At 49.2% G+C, this 27,049-nt stretch overlaps 1 protein-coding gene across 7 annotated transcripts in view; it reads left to right on the top strand.

The window, feature by feature from the left end:
* The window catches only part of HIF3A (hypoxia inducible factor 3 subunit alpha), a 71,001-nt gene extending 51,206 nt beyond the window's left edge, over positions 1–19,795 (top strand). For 3 of the 7 annotated variants that reach the window (XM_063620746.1, XM_055248565.1, XM_055248567.2), the window contains 5 exons: positions 2,810–2,914; positions 6,841–7,112; positions 9,483–9,600; positions 13,633–13,714; positions 19,410–19,795. In XM_063620746.1, the coding sequence (XP_063476816.1) occupies positions 2,810–2,914; positions 6,841–7,112; positions 9,483–9,600; positions 13,633–13,714; positions 19,410–19,507 (675 nt within the window). In that variant the 3' untranslated portion in view covers positions 19,508–19,795. Of the gene's footprint in view, positions 1–2,809; positions 2,915–6,840; positions 7,113–9,482; positions 9,601–13,632; positions 13,715–18,142 lie in introns of all 7 variants that reach the window. The other 4 variants (XM_055248569.2, XM_055246919.2, XM_055248568.2 and 1 more) reach the window with 2 other exon arrangements.
* The last annotated feature ends 7,254 nt before the right edge of the window (positions 19,796–27,049 follow it).

Below are 27,049 nucleotides of genomic sequence, written 5' to 3'. Positions count from 1 at the left end.
ATGGGGGAATGCACGGTCTCGGAGCTTCCATGCCGTCGCTGGGCACCACCCTCCAGAAACCTCCATGGGTCAGCTATCTGGAAGCCCCTCAAACCCAGTCCTCTTGGGTTGTTATGGAAGCTTCATGATGTCAGCATTCCTTCCCCCAGGGTATCAGGCAGGACCCTCTCTGGGGACAGTCTTATGACCCACTATCAAAAAGGCAGGGGAAGATTAGAGACCTGCCTTTGGGCAAGTGAAAGGAGGGCAGAAGAAGGCTGGAGAGGTTCTGTTTCCTGAGACCTAACACACCCAGGGTTCTAACAAAAGACTGTTAGAACTGTTTTATTAGACTGTTCTGATAAAAGACTGTTCTAACAAAAGACAAGGGCCATGGGAGTTTGACCCAGGAACCATGCACAAAATCATATATAGATATATATATATGTATATAAAAGAACACCACAGGCCCTGTATTAGTCCGTCTTCACGCTGCTGCTAAAGACATATCCATGGCCGGGCGCGGTGGCTCACGCCTGTAATCCCAGCACTTTGGGAGGCCGAGGCGGGCGGATCACGAGGTCAGGAGATCGAGACCATCCTGGCTAACACGGTGAAACTCCGTCTCTACTAAAAATACAAAAAATTAGCCAGACGCGGTGGCGGGCGCCTGTAGTCCCAGCTACTCAGGAGGCTGAGGCAGAAGAATGGCGTGAACCCGGGAGGCGGAGCTTGCAGTGAGCGGAGATCGCGCCACTGCACTCCAGCCTGAGCAAAACAGTGAGACTCTGTCTCAAAAAAAAAAAAAAAAAAAAAATAGAATGATACAATGGACTTTGGGGACTTGGGGGAGAGGGTGGGTGGGGGGTGAGGGATAAAAGACTACACATTGGGTACAGTGTACACTGCTCAGGTGACGGGTGCACCAAAATGAGAAATCACCACTAAAGAACTTACTCATGTAACCACACACCTGTTCCCCCCAAAACCAATAGAAATTAAAGAAACAAACAAGCAAATAAATGAATACATAAAAATACTCATTAAAAAAAAAAAAAAAAAAAGACATATCCAAGACTGGCTAATTTATAAAGAGAAAAAGATTTAATGGACTCACGGTTCCACATGGCTGGGGAGGCCTCACAATCATGGCGGAAGGTGAAAGGTACGTCTTACATGGTGGCAGGCAACAGAGAATGAAAACCCAGCGAAAGGGGCTTCCCCTTATAAAACCGTCAGATCTCATGAGACTTATTCACTATCACGAGGACAGTATGGGAGAGACTGCCCCCATGATTCAATTATCGCTGACCAGGTCCCTCCCATAGTGTGTGGGAATTATGAGAGTATAGTTCAAGATGAGATTTGGGTGGGGACGCAGCCAAACCATATCAGGCCCCTAACCTGGGATGTTTGGAACTGGCACAGATGACCCTCCTCTCACTCCAGCTTATGACTAAGCATCCAGTTCTCTGAACTTTGACCTCAAAGAGTCAAAATGTCTAATATCCTGATTTATACAGACCTGGATTTAATCGCAAATCTGCCATTTATCAGCTGCGTTACCCTGGCTGGGCAAGCAAGTTCTTGAGGCCTTAATTTCTTCACCTATAAAAGAAAGATAATAACATGTCACCACATCATTGGTTATTCTGAGCATTAAGTGAGAGTATTCATGAGAAGCACTCAGTAGGGGCCTGGTACCTATTGGTGCTCAATAGGTCATACCAGTTACTATCACTATTTGTTGTGAAGATCGTCTGACCTTTGACCTCAGTGGGTCCGTATTATCCAGTGTTGACTGTCTTCATCCCCACTCTCCACCCCAAGAAAATATCTTCTCTCCAGAGAAATATAGACTGTGACTTTTGACCTCATCCTTTACCCCTGAGACAGCTGAACTCTCCATTGTTTCTCCCCTAAACTCCAGGCTCCAAGACCTTTAACCCCAGAGGATTTGTTTGAAAGTCTTGGCCTCAGGCTGGGTGCGGTGGCTCACACCTGTACTCTCAGTACTTTGGGAGGCTGAGGCAGGGAGATCATCTGAGGTCAGGAGTTCAAGACCAGCCTGACTAACATGGTGAAACCCTGTCACTACTAAAGCTACAAAAATTAGCCAGGCGTGGTGACGGGCGCCTGTAATCCCAGCTACTTGGGAGGCTGAGGCAGGAGAATCACTTGAACCCGGGAGATGGAGGTTGCAGTGAGCCGAGACCACACCATTGCACTCCAACCTGGGTGACAGAGTAAGACTCCCTCTCAAAAAAAAAAAAAAAAAAAAGGCCTGAAGCTCATTTTGTGTGTGTGTGTGTGACAGAGTCTCACTCTGTCACCCAGGCTGGAGTGCAGTGGCATGATCATAGCTCACTGCAGCCTCTGCTTCCCAGGCTCAAGCCGTTCTCCTGCCTCAGCCTCCCTAGTAGCTAGGACCACAGATGTGTGCCACCACGCCCAGCTAATTTTTATACTTTTAGTAGAGACGGGGTTTCACCATGTTGGCCAAGCTGGTCTCGAATTCCTGATCTCAAGTGATCCACCCACCTTGGCCTCCCAAAGTCCTGGGGTTACAGGTGTGAGCCACCGAGCCCAGCCAGGCTCTGATCCTTCTAACTGGAACTTCCATGTTTGCCCTGTCCATCTACATAGACCCAGGCATTCTGAGTTTTGAACACCCAGGTTCGAAACTCATCTGCATTTGCCATTGGACCCCCTTTGTGCCTCAGATGCCTGGCATTTGATCCCCACTTCTACCCTTGAGCTGCAGACTGTCTTAATGTTGATACCTCCCAGGCTCAAGATTTCGTGAGGTTTCTACTCTGTCTCTCCACAGGCTGATCTCCCACATGAACTACCTGTGGGCACCGAGAATGTGCACAGACTCTTCACCTCTGGGAAAGACACTGAGGCAGTGGAGACAGATTTAGATACAGCTCAGGTAAGGGCTGGCATGGAAGGAGTAATCCTCAGCCCTGCATTCTGGGGATTCACATATGTGGCTTTAGAGAAGGGTAGTGGGATGGCTAAAGGAATGAGTGGATGGATGGATGGATGGATGGATGGATGGATGGATGGACGGACGGACCATTGTATTCATTAGGTGGATGATAGTGGATGAATGGATGAGGTTTAGGCAGATATTTTAATGGATGGATAGATGGGTGGATGGGTGGGTGGGTGGATGAATTTTTGGATGGATATTTTGATAGCTGGATGAAAAATGGATGGGTGATATTTGGATGGATGATTCATTGAGTGCATAGATAAAATGACAGCAGCATGATATATTAGTTATCTATTGCTGTGTAACAAATGGCCTAAAAACTTAACACCTTAAAACAACAACTATTTATTATGTCACATGGAGACTGGGTATCAGAAATTCAGGAGCAACTTAGCCGCTGGTTTTTGCTCAGAGTCTCTCATGAGGTTGAAGTCAAACTCTCAGTCAGGGCTACAGTCATCTGGGGTTAGAGGGTTTTCTTCCAAGGTTGCACACATGAGGTTGTTGGCCGGCCTCAGTCCCTCACTTTGCTTTGGCTGGAGGCCTCAGTTCCTCATCACGTGAACCTCTACACAGACTCCCTAAGTGTCCTCACAACATAGCAGTTGGCTTCCCTAAGGCAAGCAATCCAACAAAGAGAGAAAGAGACATATGGGGAAGCAGAGAGACAGAAAGAACAAGTCCCAGACTGAAGACACAGTCTTTCATGGCCTAATCTCAGAAGTGACAAACCATCGCTTCTGCCATATTGTTTTTTTTTTTTTTTTTTTTTTTTTTTTGAGACGGAGTCTTGCTCTCTCCCCCAGGCTGGAGTGCAGTGGCGCGATCTCGGCTCACTGCAAGCTCCGTCTCCTGGTTTCACGCCATTCTCCTGCCTCAGCCTCCCGAGTAGCTGGGACTACAGGCACCTGCCACCGCGCCCGGCTAATTTTTTGTATTTTTTTAGTAGAGACGGGGTTTCACCGTGTTAGCCAGGATGGTCTCGATCTCCTGACCTTGTGATCCGCCCGCCTCGGCCTCCCAAAGTGCTGGGATTACAGGCTTCAGCCACCGCGCCCGGCGCTTCTGCCATATTGTTTTGGTCATATAGATCAATCCTGTACACTGTGGGAAGCAATAACATAAGAGCGTGAACATCAAGAGGCAGGGATCATTGGGAACTTCCAATGATTGATGTCTCTCCCTCATGCAAAATACACTCACCCACCTCTCAAGGCCCCCCAAAGTCTCCCAGAGTTTCTTCCCATTACAGCATCGGCTTGAAGTCCAGAATCTGATCATCTGAATCTGGTCTTGGTGCTGGGGAAGTTCCTTGACTACAGTTCCTCTCAACATTTTGGCTTGTGGACTAATGGAGACAAGTCATCTGTCACCCACATACTCAATATACAGTGGTGAGATAGGAATAGACACTACTATTCAAAAAGGAGGGGGAAGAGGGGCATGCATATATCCCTGGTCCATGGCAGTTTTGAAATCCATGTGGGCAAATATCACAAGTTCTTTCATTAGGACTTTAAAAAAAATTGGGGGCCGGGCATGGTGGCTCACGCCTGTAACCCCAGCTCTTTGGGAGTCCGAGGCAGGTGGATCACGAGATCAGGAGATCAAGACCACCCCGGCCAACATGGTAAAACCCTGTCTCTACTAAAAATAAAAATAAAATTAGCTGGACGTGGTGGCACATGCCTATAATCCCAGCTACTTGGGAGGCTGAGGCAAGAGAATCACTTGAACCAGGGAGGCCGAGGTTGCAGTGAGCCGAGATTGTGCCACTGCACTCCAGCCTGATGATAGAGTGAGACTCTTGTCTCAAAAAAAAAAAAAAATTATAGAGACAGGGTCTCAGCCTGGGCTGATCTTGAACTCCTGGGCTGAACCTCCCAGAGTGCTGGGATTAGAGGTGTGAGCCACTGTGCGTGGCCCGAGGGTGCTCTTCATTGCTCTGAGACCACTTTTTTTTTTTTTTTTTTGAAATGGAGTCTCACACTGTCACCCAAGCTGGAATTCAGTGACACAGTCTTGGCTCACTGCAACTTCCAACTCCCAGGTTCAAGTGATTCTCTGGCCTCAACCTCCTAAGTAGCTGGGACTACAGGTGCCCACTACCATGCCCAGCTTAATTTTTTGTATTTTTAGTAGAGATGGGGTTTCACCAGGCTGGCTCAGAGACCACTTCTTAATGTTAGCATCATTTGCCATCTGGAGGGCTCCTGCAGTCAGCCAAACTCAAGGTTAATGGCATGGTTCTCCAGACTGCCAAGTCTGCCCAAGGCTTCTGACATCAGACACAAGTTTGAGGGTCCCCAGGGCCACCCTTACTTTAGACCAGCTGCCTACCAATGTGGAGATTCCCAGACTCCTGTAGACTCCCTCAGGTTTGATAATTTGCTAGAAGTGTTCATGGTACTCAGAAAGTGCTATACTTAAGATTGTAGTTTTATTATAATGAAAGAATACAAATCAGAAACAGACAAAGGAAGATATTCATAGGTGGAATCTGGGACTGGAGGGTCCCAGATGGGAAGTTTTCTTCTCCTCAGGGACATATTGTCCTCCCAGCATTGATATGTAGCAATATGTGCAGAGTAATGCCAACTTAGGAAGCTCACCAAAGCATCAGTGTTCAGAGTTTTTATTGTGGTTTCATTGCATAGGCATGATTGAGCAAATTACTGCCCATGTAATTGAATTCAGTCTCCAATGCTACCTTTACCTTCCCTGGATCCGGCTGATTTTGTGTGGGCCAAAGCCCCAACCCTCTAATCACAGTGGTGGTTCTTTCTGCATGGCCAGCCTCCTTCCTGAGCTATCTCATTAGCAAAACCTATCTAGGGTCTCACCATGAGTCACCTGGTTAAGCACAAACTATCCAAAGGACCCACAGTGAATAGCAAAGACACTGCTATCACTCAGAAAATTCCGAAGGTTTAGAGGTTACCTTCCAGGAGCTGGGACAAAAGCCAGACCTCTCTTTGAGTAAAGTTAATTATTCACTACACAAGGAGGTTGAGAATCTTCAAAACCTTCAAGTACTATCTCCTTCATGTTTAACATTTCTTCCTTTAGGAGAAATATTTTTTTATCTCTCTCTCCTCTTGCCTTTTACCATAAGTAACAAGAAGAAATCAGGCAGCCCCTTCAACGCTCTGGCTGGGAATCTTAGCTGGATCACCTAGTGTATTTGTTATGTTTTCTACTTTCCACGTAACTGCAGGCAACAGTGTTGCTAAACTTCCAGCCACTACAGGACAAAAATTCTCTTTCCTCTGGTGTCCAGTGATATGTTTTCACTTCTCTCTAAGCCCTCACTGAGTCTTCTCAATGTTCAGATTTTGACCAATGGTTTCTTTGAGGCATTTAGGATTTCCTTTTTTTTTTTTTTTTTTTCTGAGACAGTGTTTCACTCTGTCACTCAGGCTGGACTGCAATGGTGTGATCATGGCTCACTGCAACCTCAAACTCCTGGGCTGAAACAATCCTCCCACCTCAGCCTCCTGAGTAATTAGAACTACAGGCATGAGCCACCACACCTGGCTAATTTTTTTTCTTTTTTGTGTAGGTGGGGGTCTCGCTGTGTTACCCAGACTGGTCTCTAATTTCTAGCCTCAACTGATGCTCCCGACTCAGCCTCCTAAAAGCTCTGGGATTACAAGTGTGAGCCACCATGCTTCTGACCCAATTTAGGATTTCTCCAACATGCTCTTCAGGGAGTCCTTATACCCATTTTACAGATGAGGAAACTGAAGCTCAGACTGTTGACCACAGGCACAGAACTCAGAAGTGGTGGTGCTGGGACTTCAGCCAAGGTCCACCCAAGTCCAAGGCTCATGCTCTTACCTCCCTCCTGCCCTCTGCAGGATGCCGATGCTCTGGATTTGGAGATGCTGGCCCCCTACATCTCCATGGATGATGACTTCCAGCTCAACGCCAGCGAGCAGCTACCAAGGGCCTACCACAGACCTCTGGGGGCTGTCCCCCGGCCCCGTGCTCGAAGCTTCCATGGCCTGTCACCTCCAGCCCTTGAGCCCTCCCTGCTGCCCCGCTGGGGGAGTGACCCCCGGCTGAGCTGCTCCAGCCCTTCCAGAGGGGACCCTTCAGCATCCTCTCCCATGGCTGGGGCTCGGAAGAGGTGAGCCACACTAAAGGGGGGACATCAAGGCAGCATCCCCTCACCCCGTCTTGCCCTGCCTCCTGCTTCAGCCTCATCCCTCACCATTTCTCTAACCCTGATCTCTGCTCCAGCCAGGCCCTCAGTGGGCCCAGCACATGCCAAGTTTGTGCCAATCTCTATGCCTTTTCCTAGGCTGTATACCCCTTCTGGAGTACCCTCCACTGCTCTCGCTGTTTATCCAAATCCCACCTGTCAACCAGGGCTCTCTCCTTTGGAACATAGTTATATCTGATCTAGTGACAATTTTTGTCAGAGTTTAGAAGACATTGCTGCAGTGTCGGAGAAACTATCTAAGCCAGGTGTGGTGGTGCATGCCTGTAGTTCCAGCTACTTGGGAGGCTGAGGTGGGAGGATCTCTTGAGCCCAGGAGATCAAGGTTGCAGTGAGCTGTGATTGTGCCACTGCATTCCAGCCTGAGCCACAGTGAGACCCTGTCAAGTAAAAAAAAAAAAAAAAAGATGAAAGAAAGAGAGAGAGAGTGGAGAGAGAGGAAGGAAGGGAGGAAGGAAGGGAGGGAGGGAAGGAAGGAAAGAAAAAAAGAAAAGAAACTGTCTAGAACTAAATTACAAGCATGTGCTCATTTCAAATCCAGAGTGGTCTTATCCTTATGGATACATCTTGGTATCTCCCAAGGCTCCCAGCTTGGTACTGGCTATAAAGTGGGTGCCTCATAAAGACTTATTAAATGAGGGAGGGAGGGAATTATTAATGAATATAGTTGGCACTTAAATGGGTGGACAGGTGGATGGATGGATGGGTCGATGGAAGGACAGATGTATGGATGTGTAGGTGGAAAGGGTTTATGTATGTATGTATGTATGTGTGGATGGATGGATGGATGGATGGATGATGAATGTCTGGGTAGACAGAAGGATGGATGGATGGGTCAATGGATTGATGGGTGGCTGGAAGGAAGGAAGGATGGATGGATGGATGGATGGATGGATGGATGGATGGTGGATGGATGGCAGATGGATGGTGGATGGATGGTGGATGGATGGATGGATTAATCAATGGATTAATGGATGGATGCATGGATGGTGAATGGATGGCGGATGGATGGTGGATGGATGGCAGATGGATGGTGTATGGATGGCAGATGGATGGATGGATGAATCAATGGATTAATGGATGGATGGATGGATGCATGGTTGGTGGATGGATCGCAGATGGATGGCAGATGGATGGATGGATGGATGGATGGATGGATGGATGGATGGGATGGATGCATGGATGGCAGATGAATGGCAGATGGATGGATGGGATGGATGGATGGATGGATCAATGGATGGATGTATGGATGGTGGATGGATGGCAGATGGACGGCAGATGGATGGATGGGTGGATTAATCAATGGATTAATGGATGGATGCATGGATGGCAGATGGATGGCGGATGGATGGATGGATGGATGGATGGATGGATGGATGGATGATGGATGGCAGATGGATGATGGATGGATGGCAGATGGATGGATGGACAAATCAATGGATTAATGGATGGATAGATGGATGGATGGATGGATGGATGATGGATGGCAGATGGATGGTGGATGGATGGCAGATGGATGGATGGACGAATCAATGGATTAATGAATGGATGGATGGATGGATGGATAGATGCATGGATGGTGGATGGATGGCAGATGGATGGCGGATGGATGGATGGATGGATGGATCGGATGGATGGATGGATGGATGGATGGATGGGTGGATGGTGGATGGCTAGCAGACAAATGGTGGATGGACAGCGGATGGATGGATGGATGGATAGATGGATGGATGGAGGATGGCAGATGGATGGTAGATGTATGGATGGATGGATGGATGGATGGATGGATGGATGGTGGATGGCTGGCAGACAGATGGTGGATGGACGGCAGATGGATGGATGGGTGGATGGATGGGTGGATGGATGGCAGATGGATGGCGGATGGATGGCAGATGGCTGGCAGATGGATGGCAGATAGATGGATGGGTGGATGGATGGCAGATGGATGGATGGATGGATCGATGGATGGATGGACAGATGGATGGATGGTGGATGGCTGGGTGGAAGGATGGATGGATAGATGAAGGACAACTAGGTGGATGAATAGGTGGATGAATGGAAGGATAAATGGATGGAGGTTGTTTGGATGGGTGGGTGATAGATCATTGGATAAATGAGAAGATGGATTGGTGGATGGATGGATGGACTGGTGAGTATATGAGTAAAGGAATAAATAAGTGCTCAGGGGAGTGAACGAATGCTCATCACCTGCTTACACTGTTATCCACACTTGCCCAGGTTTCCTGTGTCCTGAGATTCTTGCCTGTTTTCCTCCAGGACCCTGGCCCAGAGCTCAGAGGACGAGGACGAGGGAGTGGAGCTGCTGGGAGTGAGACCTCCCAAAAGGTCCCCCAGCCCAGAACCCGAAAACTTTCTGCTGTTTCCCCTCAGCCTGGTGTGTTGAGGGATTAATGGGATTCTCTGGCCCTCATTACCTAGCTGGCTTAAACCTACTGTTTTATAGATAGGAAACCAGAGAGGGGCAGGGGCTGGTTGAGGGTCATACAGAAAGTCAGTTGGCCAGGTGAGACTAAAGCCTGATCTTCTAGTTTCACTAATGGGTATTAAAAACCTCTGCAGTGAACTGAGATCGTGCCACCGCACCCCAGCCTGAGTGACAGAATGAGACCTTGTCAAAAAAAAAAAAAAAAAACTCTGCAAATACATGTAAGATGGCAGTAAGTCAGCTGGGCACAGTTGCTCACGCCTGTAATCCCAGTACTTTGGGAAGCCGAGGCAGGTGGATCACCTGAGGTTGGGAGTTTGAGACCAGCCTGACCAACATAGAGATACCCCATCTCTACTAAAAATACAAAATTAGACAGGCATGGTGGTACATGCCTGTAATCCCAGCTACTCAGGAGGCTGAGGCAGGAGAATCATTTGAACCCGGGAGGAGAAGATTGCGGTGAGCTGAGCTCGTGCCACTGCACTCCAGCCTAGGCAACAAGAGTGAAACTCCGTCTCAAAAAAAAAAAGATGGCAATAAGTGCAAAGAAGGAAAAGTTAAGCAGGCCAAGGGGAGAAATGGCATGTGGCTGGTATCTGCAGGAATCTTCTCTGCTCCCATGGGTCCCCCTCCCCAAACTAGAACAGGTCTTGGCCTTGGATTACTAGTGCAGAGTTCAAAGTGCAGACACTAGAATCAGACTGACCTGGATTGAAGTCCCAGGTCTGCCACCCAGTAACTGTGAGACCTTGGGCAGGTGACATCACCACATGGAGCCTCAGTTTCCTCATCCAGAAAGTGGGAATAGTTACATCTCACGGGACTGCCATGAGGATTAAAGGAAATTAGGCTAGGCCCTTAGCTGACACTCAGTGGGCTGACCATAAATGGTGTACAAAAACAAACCAAATGGCTAGGCATGGTGGCTCATGCCTGTAATCCCAGCACTTTGGGAGGCGAAGGTGGGCGGATCACCTGAGGTCAGGAGTTCGAGAACAGCCTGGCCAACATGGTGAAACCCCATCTCTACTGAAAATACAAAAATTAGCCAGGCATGGTGGCAGGTGCCTGTAATCCCAGCTACTCTGGAGGCTAAGACAGGAGAATTGCTTGAACCCGGGAGGTGGAGATTGCAGTGAGCCAAGATCCTGCCGCTGCACTCCAGCCTGGGCGACAGAGCAAAACTCCCTCTAAACAAACAAACAAACAAAAGCAGCCTCCCCGCAGTGTCCCTCCTCCAGTCTCTCCCCAGCTATTCATTCTGCACAACAGCAACTGCAATACCCTTTTCAAAAGCCTGGGCCAGGTGCGGTGGTTCCCATCTGTAATCCCAGCACTTTGGGAAGCCAAGGCAGGAGGATCACCTGAGCCCAGGAGTTCGAGAACAGCCTGGGCAACATAGTAAGATGCTGTCTCTACAAACAAACAAAAAAAAAAATTAAAAGCCGGGTGTGGTGACATGTGCCTGTAGTCCCAGCTACTCAGGAGGCTGCAGTGAAAGGATCACCTGAGCCTGGGAGGTCGAGGCTGTAGTGAGCCATGATCATGCCACTGCACTCCAGCCTAGATGACAGCACAAGACGCTGTCTCAAAAAAATAAAAATAAAAAAGCCAGCCTGGACTATGTCACTTCTGCAAGGCCTCCCTCTGGGAACTTTCATGGCCCCCTAGTGCTTACAGCAGTGCCCTGGTTCTTCACTCTGCAAAGGGTTGTTTGAATATGAGATGTGGTTGATAATATAACAGTTTACAGGCCAGACGTAATGCCTCACACCTGTAATCCCAGCACTTTGGAAGGATGAGGTGTGATAATCACTTGAAGTCTGGAGTTCAAGACCAGCCTGGCCAACATGGTGAAACCCTGTCTCTACTAAAAATACAAACATTAGCTGGGTGTAGGTGCACACCTATAGTGCCAGCTACTCGGAAGGCTAAGGCACAAGAATTGCTTGAACTCGGGAGGCAGAGGTTGCAGTGAGCCAAGATCGCGCCATTGCACTCCTGCCTGGAGGACAGGGTGAAACTCCCTCTCAGAAAAAAAAAAAAACAAACCTCTCTCTATATATATATGTATATATGTGTGTATATATATGTATGTATGTACATATACATATATAACAGCTTACACTTATTAAGTGCCTACCATGTGCCAGACACTGACTGCACTAAATTCATTGCATGATTAAATCATTTAATCCCCACAACTACTATTGAAATATTCTTTTTTTTTTTTTTTTTTTTTTTTTTTTTTTTTTTTTTTTTTTTGAGACGGAGTCTTGCTCTGTCCCCCAGACTGGAGTGCAGTGGCGCAATCTCGGCTCACTGCAAGCTCCGCCTCCCGGGTTCACGCCATTCTCCTGCCTCAGCCTCCCGAGTAGCTGGGACTACAGGCGTCCGCCACCACGCCCGGCTAATTTTTTTTTTTTGTATTTTTAGTAGAGACAGGGTTTCACCGTGTTAGCCAGGATGGTCTCGATCTTCTGACCTTGTGATCCGCCCGCCTCGGCCTCCCAAAGTGCTGGGATTACAAGCTTGAGCCACCGCGCCCAGCCATTGAAATATTCTTGTTACTGTTATACACACTTACACAGAAGAAGTTAAACAACTGTATCAGAGTCTGCACTGGAAAGGTAGCACACTCGGAGTGTTGAGGAGAATTTAATAACAGGACTGTTGAAAAAGGTGTTAACATCGTGGAGGGAAATCAGCAAGGCTGGTGCAGTACCCTGGGGCACAGCATGGCAAGTGGGCACCAGCCCTGGCCTGAAGGTGCAGGGCGGGGTGGTCACAAGATCCTGCAGCGAGTGGAGTCCAGCTAATGAGGGCTGAAACCTTCCATGGAGGGACACCACCAACTCACAGAGAAGAATGAATACCCTACCTGGTGGTGTCTCCCGTGAGCTAACCAACCAACAGGAACACACGGAGCAAAGTTGCACGCTGTTACGGTCCCTGGGCACAGGTCCTCGGGCGAAGGAAGAAGGAGAAGGGGGAATGAGGCTCTGGAGGAACACAAGTAAGGACGACTGGACAGGGACTGACCCAAAGTCACACCACAGATGGGTGGCCACTGGACCCCAGCAGCCCTGAACTACTGCACCATCTTGTCTTTGGATATATAGATTTTTTTCCTTCCTTCCTTTCTTTTTTTCTTTTCCTTTCCTTTCTTTTCTTTCTTTTCTGAGATGGAGTCTCACTCTGTCACCCAGGCTGGAGTACAGTGGCACAATCTTGGCTCACTACAACCTCCTCCTCCCAGGTTGAAGCAATTCTCCTACCTCCGCCTCCCAAGTAGCTGGGATTACAGACATGCGCCACCACACCCTGCTAATTTTTGTATTTTTAGTAGAGACGGAGTTTCACCATGTTGGCCAGGCTGGTCTCGAACTCCTGACCTCGAATGATCTGCCCATCTCAGCCTCCCAAAGTGCTGGGATTATAGGCGTGAGCCACCATGCCCAGCTTATTTCATTTTAAAAATTTTTTGTAGAGATAGGGTCTCGTTATGTTGCCCAGGCTGATCTCAAACTCCTGACCTCAGGTGATCCTCCTACCTTGGCCTCCCGAAGCACTAGAATTACAGGCATGAGCTACTGCGCTTGGCCTTATTTTTATTTTATTTATTTTTTTTTTTTTTAGAGATAGGGTCTCTGTCACCCAGACTGGAATGCAGTGACATGATCATAGCTCACTGCAACCTCAAACTCCTGGTCTCAAGGGATCCTCTCACCTCAGCCTCCTAAGTAGCTAGGATTATAGGCACATGCCACCACACCCAGCTAATTTTTAAATTTTTGTAGAGATGAGATCTCACTATCTTGCCCAGGCTGGTCTCAAACGTTTGGGCTTAAGCGATCCTCCCAATTCTCCGGCCTCAGCCTCCCAAAGTGCTGGGATTACAGCCACCACGCCCGGCCGTTCCTTGGATACTAATGATGGTGATGATGATGGTGGTGGCTTTGTCTCTCTCTCCCACAGAGTTTCCTTCTGACAGGAGGACCAGCCCCAGGGAGCCTACAGGACCCCAGTACCCCACTCCTGAACCTGAACGAGCCCCTGGGTGAGTAGCAACCTGGGTATCCAGAGCCCCAGGGCACTCTCTCCCCTGGGAGGTGCGAGAGGGATGGAGCCATTCCAAAGGTGCTGGGGGACTATCAGTGCTTGGAGATGACCTTGGTGGAAACAGCAGCTCCTGTCTCTTCTGTCTTCTCATGGGCACTGTGGAGGAGAGAGGAAGAGAGACCCTAAGGGAGGCAGGGGCTTTCCAAGGCTGCCCTTTGGAGTGGAAGCCCGAGCCTAGGTCTCTGGAGCCTGCATGCCTATGGTCACATTTATTTATTTATTTATTTATGAGATGAAGTCTCGCTCTGTCGCCCAGGCTGGAGTGCAGTGGCGTGATCTCGGCTCACTGCAACCTCCACCTCCCGGGTTCAAGCGGTTCTCCTGCCTCAGCCTCCCACGTAGCTGGGATCACAGGTGTGTGCCACCACACCTGGCTAACTTTTGTATTTTTAGTAGAAATGGGGTTTCACCATGTTGGCCAGGCTGGTCTCGAACTCCTGACCTCAGGTGACCCGCCCCCCTCTGCCTCCCAAAGTGCTAGGATTACAGGCGTGAGCCACTGCACCCAGCCTAAAAATGTTTTTAGATGAAAAAAAAAAAAAAGCAATTTAAAGGAAATATCTTCCCATGTGGCTATGGTGGTGATGCTGCTTCCCACAGCCCCTCCACAGAGCATGAGACAAGCTGTCATTTTCCAGTGTAGCTATCAAAAGCCATAGCTTCACTTGAAACCTCCAGGTATCAGCCAGAGGGATCTTTTCAGAGCCTGAATCTGACCCTGGCCCTCCTCTGCTCAAAACCCTTCTATGGCTCCCTATTGCCCTTCAAAGAAAGATCAAGCTCCTCACTTGGACTCAGATCCCTGCAGGGTCTGGTCTTCGCCACATCTCAGACCACACTGTGCTCCACACCCTCTGTTTCAGCCACAGTCACTGTCGTTCAGTTTATTCTTTCCTTCATGCATGTAGCAAATGTTTATGGAGCACGCAGTGAGCACCAGGCATGGTTCTAGGGGGCTGGGGACTCACTGTCTCTACAGAAATATCTACCCTTGTGGAGCTGACCTCCTAGTGTGGGAGACAGACCATAACAAAGAAACAAGTACGAGAAAGAGTGCAAGAGGGAGGCTGGGCATGGTGGCTCATGCCTGTAATCCCAGCACTTTGGGAAGCCAAAGTGGGAGGATCACTTGAGGCTAGGAGTTTGAGGTCAGCCTGGACAGTATAGCGAGACCTTGTCTCTACATTGCCCTGTCGCCCAAGCTGGAGTGCAGTGGTGAAATCTTGGCTCACTGCAGCCTCTACCTCCTGGGTTCAAGCGATTCTCCTGCCTCAGCTTCCCAAGTAGCTGGCACATGCCACTGTACCTGGCTAATTTTTGTATTTTTAGTAGTGACGGGGTTTCACCATGTAGGTCAGGCTGGTCTTGAACTCCTGACCTCAGGTGATCTGCCTGCCTTGACCTCTCAATGTGCTGGAATTACAGGTGTGAGCCACTGCACCTGGCCTAAAAAATTTTTTTTAATTGGCCGGTCATGGTGGTGCATGCCTATAGTTCCAGCTACTCTGGAGGCTGAGGTGGGAGGATCACTTGAGCCTGGGAGTTCAAGGCTGCAGTGAGCTACGATGGTGCCACTGCACTCCAGTCTGGGCAACACAGCGAGACCCTGTCTCAAATAAAAAAGAGTGCGGGGGGGGGGTGTTTCATGCTTGTAATCACAGTGTTTTGGGAGGCTATGGAGGGGAGGATCACTTGAGACCAAAGGTTCAAGACTAGCCTGGGAAACATGGCAAGACCTTCTCTCTACAAAAAATTTTTAAAAATCAGGTGGGTGTGGTGGCACACACCTGTTGTCCTAGTTACTTGGGAGGCTGAGACGGGAGGATTGCTTAAGCCCAGGAGTTCGAGGCTGCAGTGAGCTGTGACTGCACCACTGTACTCCAACCTGGGTGACAGGGCGAGATCCTGTATTTATTTATTTTCGCATTTTTATTTTCTTTCTCTCTTTTTTTTTTTTTTTTTTTTGAGAAGGAGTCTCGCTCTTTCACCCAGGCTGGAGTGCAGTGGCGCGATCTTGGCTCACTGCAGGCTCTGTCCCCCGGGGTTCACACCATTCTCCTGCCTCAGCCTCTCCGAGTAGCTGGGACTACAGGCGCCCGCCACCACGCCCGGCTAATTTTTTTTGTATTTTTAGTAGAGATGGGGTTTCACCGTGGTCTCGATCTCCTGACCTCATGATCCGCCCGCCTCGGCGTCCCACAGTGCTGGGATTACAAGCGTGAGCCACCGCGCCCGGCCTCTTTCTCTCTTTTTTTTTTTTTTTTGAGATGGAGTCTCGCTCTGTCACCCAGGCTGGAGTGCAGCGGCATGATCTCAGCTCACTGCAGGCTCTGCCCCCGGGTTCACACCATTCTCCTGCCTCAGCCTCCCAAGTAGCTGGGACTACAGGCATGTGCCACCTCGCCTGGCTAATTTTTTGTATTTTTAGTAGAGATGGGGTTTCACCATGTTAGCCAGGATGGTCTCAATCTCCTGACCTCGTGATCGCCCACCTCGGCCTCCCAAAATACTGGGATTACAGGCTTTCTCTTTTTTTTGAGAAGTGTCTCGCTCTGTCACCCAGGCTGGAGTGAAGCGGTGCACTGTCAGCTCACTGCAGCCTGTGTGCCCCCAGGCTCAAGCAATCCTCCCACCTCAGCCTTCCGAGTAGCTGGGACTGCAGGTGGGCACCAGCATGCTCAACTTTTTTTTTTTTTTTTTTTTTGTATTTTTAGTAGAGACAGAATTTTACCACATTGCCCAGGCTGGTCTTGAACTCCTGAGCTCAAGCGATCCACTCATCTCAGTTTCCCAAAGTGCCGGGATTACAGGTGTGAGCCACCGCACCAGGCCCCTGTCTCTATTTAAACAAACAGGCCAGGTGCGGTGGCTCATGCCTGGAATCCTAGCACTTTGGGAGGCTGAGGCAGGTGGACCACCTGAGGTGAGGAGTTCAAGACCAGCCTGGCCAACATGGTGAAACCCTGTCTCTACTAAAAATACAAAAGTTAGCCAGGCACGGTGGCGGGCGCCTGTAATCCCAACTACGCAGGAGGCTGAGACAGGAGAATCACTTGAGCCCAGGAGGCAGAGTTTGCAGTGAGCTGAGATCACTCCATTGCACTGCAGCCTGGGCAACACAGCAAGACTGTCCCAAAAAATAAAAATATAAATATAAACAAATGAACAAAAAAGAGTGGGAGATGAAAATAAGTGTAACAGGGGGAAATAATGCATGCAAGGAAAAAGGGTTTGGAGTGGGGGGATTTCAGTTTTAAACAGTATGATCAGGGTGGTTTCATTGAGAAGGTGATAGTTGACCAAAGACCTGGAGTGAGTCCTGACGATATTGGGGGGAAGAGTGTCCCAGGCAGAGAGAACAGCAAGTGCAAAGGCCCTTAGGTGGGGACTGTATCTATCTTTTTTGGGGGGTGGGGGGACAGGGTGGGTCTTGCCCTGTTGCCCAGGCTGGTGCACAGTGGTGCAATCACAGCTCACTGCAGCCTTGAACTCCTGGGCTCAAGCGATCCTCCTATCTCAGTCTCCCGAGTAGCTGGGACTACAAGTGCGCTTCATCACGTCTGGCTAATTTTTTAATTTTTGTAGAGAAAGAGGCCTTGCTATGTTGCTCAGGCTGGTCTCAAACTCCTGGGCTCAAGTGATCCTCCTGCCTCAGCCTCCCAAAGTGCTGAGATTGTGCCTGGCTGTCTCTGTCTTATTTGGGGAAAAACAAGGCCAATGTAGCTGAAGCAGAGAGGAGAGAAAGGTGAGGGCTGACTGCATGGAGCCTCTGTGGAGCAGTGTGATGGCTTTAAAGTCACCTTGCTTGAGGAGGCTGCCCCAGGGCCTTTGCATATCCTGATCCTTCTGCCTGGAATACTTTTCCCTCTGTTCTTTGCCATGTTACCACATCCTTTAGATCTCAAACCAAATATTACTCCTTACACAAAGCCCTCCCTGACTTCATATGCTCATGGTTTATAACACTCCATAATTACACAGGCCTTCAGGTCATCATTTGATGACTGTCTCCTTCTCCTTCAGGGGCAAGGGCCAGGGCTGTATGGGTCCCTGCTGTTCTCTTCTTTGTGCACATGGGTGGGTGGTGGCTAAGCACAGAAGAAGTTCTCAGCACATATTTGTGGATGAGGAGCTAAGATTCACGCACTCGCACTGTGCCTAGCTTTGTGCTACATCCTGTATGCACCTGATCCAATTGGTGCTTCTCACTGGAATGTCGGCCCCATAAGGGCAGGGAGATTCATCAGCATCCTGGTCACTGCTGTGTCTTTAGCACCTGGCACAGTGCCTGACACAAAGTAGGTGCTCAGTAAACGTGTTGGGTTTTTTTGTTGTTTTTGAGATAGGTTCTCACTTTGTCACCCAGGCTGGAGTGCAGTGGTACAAACACGGCTCACTGCAGCCTCGACCTGCTGGGCTCAAGCGATCCTCCTACTTCAGCCCCCACAAGTAGCTGGGACTACAGCCATGCGCCATCATGCCTGGCTGTTTGTATGTTTTGTAGAGACGAGGTTTCGCCACGTTGCCCAGGCTGGTCTTGAACTCCTGAGTTCAAGCGATCCACCCGCCTTGGCCTCCCAAAGTGCTGGGATTATTGGCATGAACCACCGCGCCCGACAGTAAATATGTTTTGAATGAATAAACTCTCATAAATGAAGTACGTGTGAGTATCCTGGTTTCCCAGGTAACAACAGCTGACTTAACTGCTTTCTCACCAGTATTAGTTACGGTTCAAACCACCTTCCATGGATTTACTCGTTTATTCCTCACAACAGCCCAAGAGGGAGGTGCTGTTATTAGCCCATCTTACAGATGAGGGAACTGAGGCACAGAGAGGTGAAGCCACCTGCCCCAGGTCACACAGCAAGTAAATAGCAACGCCTGGATTCAAACTAGGGCAGTGTCTGGCTCTGGACTCGGGTTCTTCACCGCAGCCCTGAACACCCCAGAGAGGTTCAGAGAGCGAAACATGCCCAAGACGTCACTGCCGTTTGAATCCAGGCAGGCCTGACTCGCCACCCAGGCTTTTAACTGCCAGGAAGGGGAGATGGGTTGATGTGGGATATGATGAGGTTTCTCTTCAAATAACCCGATCGGTCTTTTATTCTTTAATTCTTAGTACCCCCCACCTTTTTCCCTTTTTCTCCTTTTTTCCTTTTTGCCTTTGTTAAATGCCCAGACACGCCACAATACCAGACGTTATCAATACCAGCTCACATTCCTTTCCTTATTTAAAAAAAGGACTAACTTTCTAACTCATTACAGGCACCCCTTCCCCTTTCCTGTCTTCTTTCTTTTATGTGCCCACCTTATCTAAAAAAAAATCAAATGTTTAGCCAACCGAAATTAGTTTAAATTGTATAACCCAACCCCAGCCAATGAAAAAAAAGTACGAAAACAAGACTTGCCTCAAAAATAAAGGCTCTTGTGCCCCTTTGTTCCAGTGTGCTCTCATGGCAACTGGCCAAAGAGGCACCCCTCTGCGCAAAAGTAAAATTACTAAAAATCCTTTGTTTGAGTGTTCAATTTCCTTAAGATTTTAAACATTATTCCTAACACTGGGGTTATGGTTGTCCTCTGATTTATCTTTCGTCTTTTACCTTTCATTTATCATTTATCTTTCATCTTTGCAGGCCTGGGCCCCTCCCTGCTCTCTCCGTACTCAGACGAGGACACTACCCAGCCCGGGGGCACCTTCCAGCCAAGGGCAGGCTCAGCCCAGGCCAACTGAGCCGGCTCCTCTCCCCATCTGCCTTCTCCTCCCCCAGAAAGGACCTCAGCCACACTCCAAGCCGGCAGCCAACGCACAGGATGGGGGCGCCAGGAGAGGGACCCTTCTCTCCTCTATGTGCCCCCTGCCCACCTCGGGCCTACCTCAGCCCTCACCCCTCTGCCTGCTTCCAATCTGGGGGCTCTCTGGGGTGGTCTCAGCTCAGTGACCTCTGGGAGGGGGTTCCTGGCCCCCTCCTCCTTCTCTCAGGATTTCTTTTGGTGTTCTCAATACTTGGTTACCTCATTATCCCTTTCTCTGCCTCTCTTGGCTTTATTTCGGGGAATCAGGGGTTGGGAGGGTTGGGGGTCAGATCTGTGTTTCCAGGTTCTGGGGAGAACAACGATCCACATGTCAATGTGATCACGTTTCCTTCTATCCTTCTTGTATTATTATTTTTATTTTTGTCAATTTCGTGATATGATTTTTAATCATGATGAATTTCCTGGGGTCTATAAGAATGTGGGACTCTGATCTTCCCCCCTCCTCAGGTGTCAGTGCGGGGAGGCTCTGGGCCAGACCTCACCCCCAGAGACTTCCGATTGAGGCCAAAGTCCCCCAAGCTGCCCGCCAGCTCTGCCTGCCCCTTGCGCTCTGGGCTTCCTGCTGCCCCCAGCTTTGCCTGGACACTGACTTCATTCATGGTCCTCCTACTTCAGGGGCAGCCTCCCAGTTCCTCTGCTTCCAAACTATGCAACCTCCAACCTGCTCCAGTTCCAGACTGTATAACCTCTGACCTGCACTGGTTCTAGACCACACAACCTCCAATGTCGTCTGCTTTAGATCACCTTCTTCTTCCTTCTTCCTTCTTCTTCTTCTTCCTCTTCCTTCTCTTCCTCTTCCTCTTCTTCTTCTTCTTCCTCCTCCTCCTCTTCCTCTTCTTCTTCTTTTTTTTTGAGACAGAGTCTTGCTCTGTCACCCAGGCGGGAGTGCAGTGGCACGATTTCAGCTTACTGCAGCCTCCGCACCCTGGGTTCAAGTGATTCTCCTGCCTCAGCTTCCCAAATAGCTGGGACTACAGGCATGTGCCACCATGCCCGGCTAATTTTTGTATTTTTAGTAGAGATGGGGTTTCACCACGTTGTCCAGGCTGGTCTCGAACTCCTGACCTCAAGTGCTCCACCTGCCTCAGCCTTCCAAAGTGCTGAGATTACAGGCGTGAGCCACTGCACCCAGCTAGAACTCATGTTCTCCAAATCCCTCTGCTTCAAATTTCACCGTCTTCAGCTCTTTCTAGTTCTGGACCTCACCAGCCTCTCATTCTGCCTGTTCTCAAACCTCACGATCCCCAAAAATTGTCTGGTTCTGGGCCTCACAACCTCTAACTCCCTCTGGCTCTATAACTACCAGATTATTTTGGTTCTAGCATTCACTAACTTCCTCTGGTTCTAGACCTCTTCCTATAAATTAATCCCTCTGGTTTTAGATCTCACACCCTCCAACTCCCTCTGGTTCCAGATCTTATATTCAGTGATTTCCTCTGGTTCTGGACCCCACAACTCCAAGCTTCCTGTTGGGCGCAGTTCTCCTGATCGGTAATATATTTGGTTCCAAATCCAGACCTCTTAATCTCTCTCTTTTTTTTTTTTTTTTTTTTGAGACAGAGTCCCACTCTGTCACCCAGGCTGGAGTACAGTGGCGCAATCTCGGCTCACTGCAGCCTCCACCTCCTGGGTTCAAGCGATTCTTGGGCCTCAGCCTCCCAAATAGCTGGGATTACAGGCGTGTGCCACCATGCCTGGCTAAGTTTTGTATTTTTAGTAGAGACAGTGTTTCACCATGTTGGCCAGGCTGGTCTTGAACTCCTGACCTCAAGTGATCCACCCGCCTCAGCCTCCCAAAGTGCTGAAATTACAGGAGTGAGCCACCATGCCTGGCCAGAGTTCTTAATTTCTTTTTTTTTTTTTTTTTTTTTTTTTTTTTTTTTTTTTTTTTTTGAGACGGAGTCTCGCTCTGTCGCCCAGGCTGGAGTGCAGTGGCGCAATCTCGGCTCACTGCAAGCTCCGCCTCCCGGGTTCACGCCATTCTCCTGCCTCAGCCTCTCCGAGTAGCTGGGACTACAGGCGCCCGCCACCACGCCCGGCTAATTTTTTGTATTTTTAGTAGAGACGGGGTTTCACCGTGGTCTCGATCTCCTGACCTCGTGATCCGCCCGCCTCGGCCTCCCAAAGTGCTGGGATTACAAGCGTGAGCCACCGCGCCCGGCAGTTCTTAATTTCTAAATCACTTTTGTTTTAGACCTTATGAGGCTCAGCTTATTCTCCTGCAGTTCTCTATAACCAAGACTCATTTTCTCTCATCAAAAACAAGTACCGAGAGTTTGATGTGCTCATCTTTTTTGTCTTCTTTTTTTTTCTTCTTTTTTGAGATGGAGTCTCTCTGTTGCTCAGGCTGGAGTATAGTGGCACCATCTAGGCTCACTGCAACCTCCGCCTCCTGGGTTCAAGTGATTCTCCTGCCTCAGCCTCCTAAATTGCTGGGATTACAGGAGCCCACCACCACATCCGGCTAATTTTTTGTGTATTTTTTAGTAGACACGGGGTTTTGCCAAGTTGGCAGGGCTGGTCTTGAACTCCTGACCTCAGGTGATCCACCCACCTCAGCCTCCCAAAGTGCTGGGATTACAGGCATAAGCCAATGTGCCCGACCCTGTCCTTATCTTATAATAACCAGTTCTTCTAGAACCAGAACGATGCTCTAGTTCTCTTAGATCCACTCACTAGTTCCAGACTACACAACTTCTAGAAGGTGCCACCTCCAGGGTCCTCTGATTCAAGATCTGGTGATCTGCTGTTTCTCTGGTTCTAGAACTGACTTACAAGTGCCTTCTGATTCTAGACCTCATTCCGTAAGTTCCCTCGGCTCTAGACTTCATCATTTCCAGCTCCTCCTCACTCAAGATCTGACTCCAAATTACCCTGGGTCTAGAATTCAGCCTTCAAATATCTTCTGATTTTAGACTTTGCCTTATACATTTCTCTGGTTTTAGATCTTACCACCCTCAACTCCTTCTGATTCTAGATCTTATGGTTCCCAAATCTCTCTGGTTCTAGAACTCAGATTTTAGGCTTTTGTTTTTCCTTTTTTTATTAAAAAAAAAAAAAAAAAAATAGAGATGGGGTTTCGCCATGTTGCCCAGGCTGGTCGTGAACTCCTGAGCTCAAGCAATTCTCCCTCCTTGGCCTCACCAAAGTGCTGGGACTACAGGCATGAGCCACTGAGCCCAGCCAAGCTTCTTCTAATTCTATACCTTATTCTATAAATTCCTCTGCTTCTAAGCCTCACAGCTTCCAACTGCCTTTGATTTCAGATCCAAATTCCTCTGATTCTATAATTCAGCCTCCAAATGCTTCTGATTCTGGAATCTAGACTTTTCCCTAAAGATTCCTCTGGTTCTGAATCTTATAACCTCAACTCCCTAATTCCAGACCCCACCCTCCTAAATCTATTCTGGGCTTCCCACCCCACTGAACTTACCCAATTCCTTCTTTCAGTCTTAAATCTTCCCATTCTAGACCCCTACCCTCTAGGCTGTGCTGCTCCTGGACTTCATGCCTCTCCATTCTCATTGCCTACAATCTCTGTGCCCCAGAACCCCCTGCACTTCCCACCCCAGCCCTCCAGACATGCACTTACCTTGACTGTACCCTACATGTTTGGGGCACCTGGGGCTCCCTCATCCCTTGGGTGGTTTGCAATCCGAAGACTTCTCCAGCCGCGCAGGCACATGCACAGGCACGGCGCTGTCTGCATATTGCCGGGTGGGGAGAGAGGCCAGGACCCCTCAGCTTTCTGCCACCATCTTTGTGCCTCCCTTACCCTCCAGCTTTCTTTCTACAAATGGTGCTACTGTTGGTCTCCCACAGGAAAAGGCCTCCCCCTTCTTAGCCCCGTTTACCCCCTTTGTGGAAGGCACTGCTCCCTCTGTTTTGTCAGGGGGTGGCCTATCCAGATTGGTGCTATGGGGGGGTCTGACCCCTCCCTCCTCCCTCTGGAGGTGATGTGGGCCCTCAGTGGAGGGAATTGTGCTGGGCTAGGGAAAGGGGAGGGACTAGACCGGCCACACTGGCTCTGAAACTCACCAATCTCTATACACCATAAAGACCTCACCTTGGTAGGCACCAGAGCTCTGCGTGTTGACTCATCTTTTGGATCTCCTCTGGGAGTGTGGGTGCACTGGTGGCTGAGTGTCTTTTTTTTTCCCTCCTTCCTTCCTTCTTTCCTTCCTTCCTTCCTTCCTTCTGCTCTCTTTCTTTCTTTTCTTTTTTTTTTTTTTTTTTTTGGAGTCTCACTCTGTTGCCCAGGCTGGAGTGCAGTGGCACAATCTCAGCTCACTGCAACCTCCACTACCCAGGTTCAAGCGATTCTCCTGCCTCGATCTCCCAAGTAGCTGGGATTTCAGGCATGTGCCACCACACCCAGCTAATTTTTGTATTTTTAGTAGAGACTGGGTTTCACCACGTTGGTCAGGCTGGTCTCGAACTCCTGAACTCAGGTGATCTGCCCGCCTTGGCCTCCCAAAATGCTGAGATTGCAGGCATGAGCCACCATGCCAGGCCCTTTCTTTCTTTTGAGACAAGGTCTCACTATCTCACCCAAGCCGGAGTGCAGTGGTGTGATCACGGCTCACTGCAGCCTCCTGGGCTCAAGCAATCCTCCCATCTCACCCTTCCCGGTAGCTGGGACTACAGGTGCATGCCACCAGGCCCAGCTAATTATTTTCATTTTTTTGTAGAGACAGAGCCTTACCATGTTGCCCAGGCTGGTCTCAAACTCCTGGGCTTAAGCGATCCTCCTGCCTCAGCCTCCCAAAGTTCTAGGACTATAGGCTTGAGCCACCGCGCCAGCCCCATGTTACTTTCTGATTCTGTGTATCTGTATGTGTGTGTGTGCGTGCGCACGAGTGTGTGCACATTGTCATTCTGTGTATGTGTATGGGTCTTCGTGACATTCTGTGAACCTGTGTTGCAGCGGGTGGGTGGGGTTGTGATTCCTTCTACAAGTGCATATTAGTATCTGGGTGAAGTGATTCTGCCTTATGTGTGTTTCTGGTTATTTTGGGTTTCTGTGTTTCTGAGTGTGGAAGGTGCTGTGATTTTTTTTTTTTTTAACCTATGTATGTCTGTGTGATGTGATTCTGTGTACATGTGTGGGACTGCTTGATGCTGTAATTCTGGATACCAATGTGTGTCTGTGTGACATGATTCCCCATAGTTAAGTGAGCATGTGTGTGCAAGAGTGTGTGTCCGTGGACTCATGTGCAGGTGGGTGCGTCTGTTGTCATGTACGTCACTCTCATAAGCCCCCATACAGGGTTGTGCATTGGAATCTCTTCAAGGGAAGAAAAACACTCTCGAGCCTTTGCACTTTCTGTTCCTTCTGCCTGAAATGCCTCTCTCCCTTCCCCTCTCCTGTCACTTGGTTACCTCCTACTCATATTTCACATCTTGGTTTAGGTACCAGCTACTCCAGGAAGCCTTCCCTACCTGCTCCAATTGGGTAAAGTGCCCCTAAAAGCTCACCTCGGAAGCCCCCTCCCATCACAGCACTAGGCACTCTGCCCAACTCTGAATATTTGTTTGGTTTTGTTTGTTTTTTGAGACAGAGTCTCACTCTGTAGCCCAGGCTGTTGTGCAGTGGGGTGATCTCGGCTCACTGCAGCCTCCGCCTCCTAGGTTCAAGCAATTCCCTTGCCTCAACCTCCCTAATAACTGGGACTATAGGTGTGCACCATCATGCCCAGCTAAATTTTTGTATTTCTGGTAGCGACGGGGTTTTGCCATGTTGGCCAGGCTGGTCTTGAACTCCTGACCTCAAGTGATCTGCCTGCCTTGGCCTCCCAGAGTGCTTCGATTACAGGCATGAGCCACTGTACCCAGCCCACTTTGAGTATTTGTGATGGAGTGAATACAAAATTTCTACTCTGTGTCAGGCTCCCTGACAAATGCTATACTCATGTTATCAAACTCTCCTCTAATCCTGTATGATGGGGATAATTATTATCCCCACTTTACAGAGGTTGAAACTGAGGCTTAGAAGAGGGTGATCACTTGCCCAAGGTCACAGAGTCAGGAAAGGATTCCGCTGGACTCAAACCCAGAATTCAAATCCATTATGGAGCTCCTTTTCCCCCAACCCCGAAACAAACAATACGAACAAACAAAAGAAAAATTTACTAACCCACCAAGATGGGCTCTGGCACCTACAGAGGCAGTAGAGTGGCAATGAAGGACATAGGAATTAGATGGGATTCCTGATCCTGGCTCTGTCACCTTCTTATGTTGTTGTGACCTTGGTCAAACACCTCTGCAAGTCTGTGTCTTTATCTGTAAAATGGAGATGATACTGATATCTGCCCTTTAGGGTGATTGTTGTTGTGCTGGGGGCCAGTGGGAGAGATGGAGTTGGACTAACAAGAGGTTTGGGAGTGGGATAGATAGGTTTGGGAGTGTGCTTCCAGGAGGGGATCCAGGGCCTTACAGGACTTACTGCTACATGAGGGCTTAGAAAGGACAGACTGGAAGGGTGTACGGCGGGTGGGGGTTGGGAAAGGGGTGGAATCTGGAGATTAGACTATTCAGCCTGAGGTTAGACTATTCAGGGTCTTTTTTTTTTTTTTTTGAGACGGAGTCTCGCTTTGTCACCCAGGCTGGAGTGCAGTGGCGCGATCTCGGCTCACTGCAAGCTCCACCTCCCGGGTTCACGCCATTCTCCTGCCTCAGCCTCTCTGAGTAGCTGGGACTACAGGCGCCCGCCACCACGCCCGGCTAATTTTTTGTATTTTTAGTAGAGACGGGGTTTCACCGTGGTCTCGATCTCCTGACCTCGTGATCCGCCCGCCTCGGCCTCCCAAAGTGCTGGGATTACAAGCGTGAGCCACTGCGCCCAGCTTCAGGGTCTCCTTATCAGGAGTTTGGGTTTTCTCCTAAGGGTGCTGGGGCCATGGAAGGCTGGGAGCGAGGATGTGCCATGGTTTTATCATGTCCTAGAAAGATTCCTCGGCCGGGCGCTGTGGCTCACACCTGTGATCCCAGCACTTTGGGAGGCCGAGGCAGGCGGATAGCTTGTCGGCAGTTGGAGGCCAGCCTGGCCAACGTGGTGAAACCCTGTTTCTACTAAAATACAAAAATTAGCCAGGCGTGGTGGCGGGCGCCTGTAATCTCAGCTACTTGGGAGGCTGAGGCAGGAGAATCTCTTGAACCCGGGAAGCGGAGGTTGCAGTGAGCCTAGATGGCGCCACTGTACTCCAGCCTGGGCGACAGGAGACTCCCTCTCAAAAAAAAAAAAAAAAAAAAAGATTGTGCAGGGTAAACTGGAGGGAGGCACAGTGCATGCAATCAGTGCTGTGATCTCAGACAAGAGAATCTGTAAAAAGACAAACAGGAGAGTTTATCTGAAGATTCGAGATTTGGGAAGCTGAACACAGGAAGAAAGGAGATGGTGCAACACACTTCTAAGCCTTGCTCGGGACTTGAAATCCAGAGTGCCTTCAGTTAAAAACTC

This window comes from Symphalangus syndactylus, chromosome 17 (genome assembly GCF_028878055.3).
Source record: "Symphalangus syndactylus isolate Jambi chromosome 17, NHGRI_mSymSyn1-v2.1_pri, whole genome shotgun sequence".
Classification (NCBI taxonomy): Eukaryota; Metazoa; Chordata; class Mammalia; order Primates; family Hylobatidae; genus Symphalangus; species Symphalangus syndactylus.
Note: the sequence above shows the minus strand (reverse complement) of the source record. Positions and strands in the feature narration are given on the sequence as shown.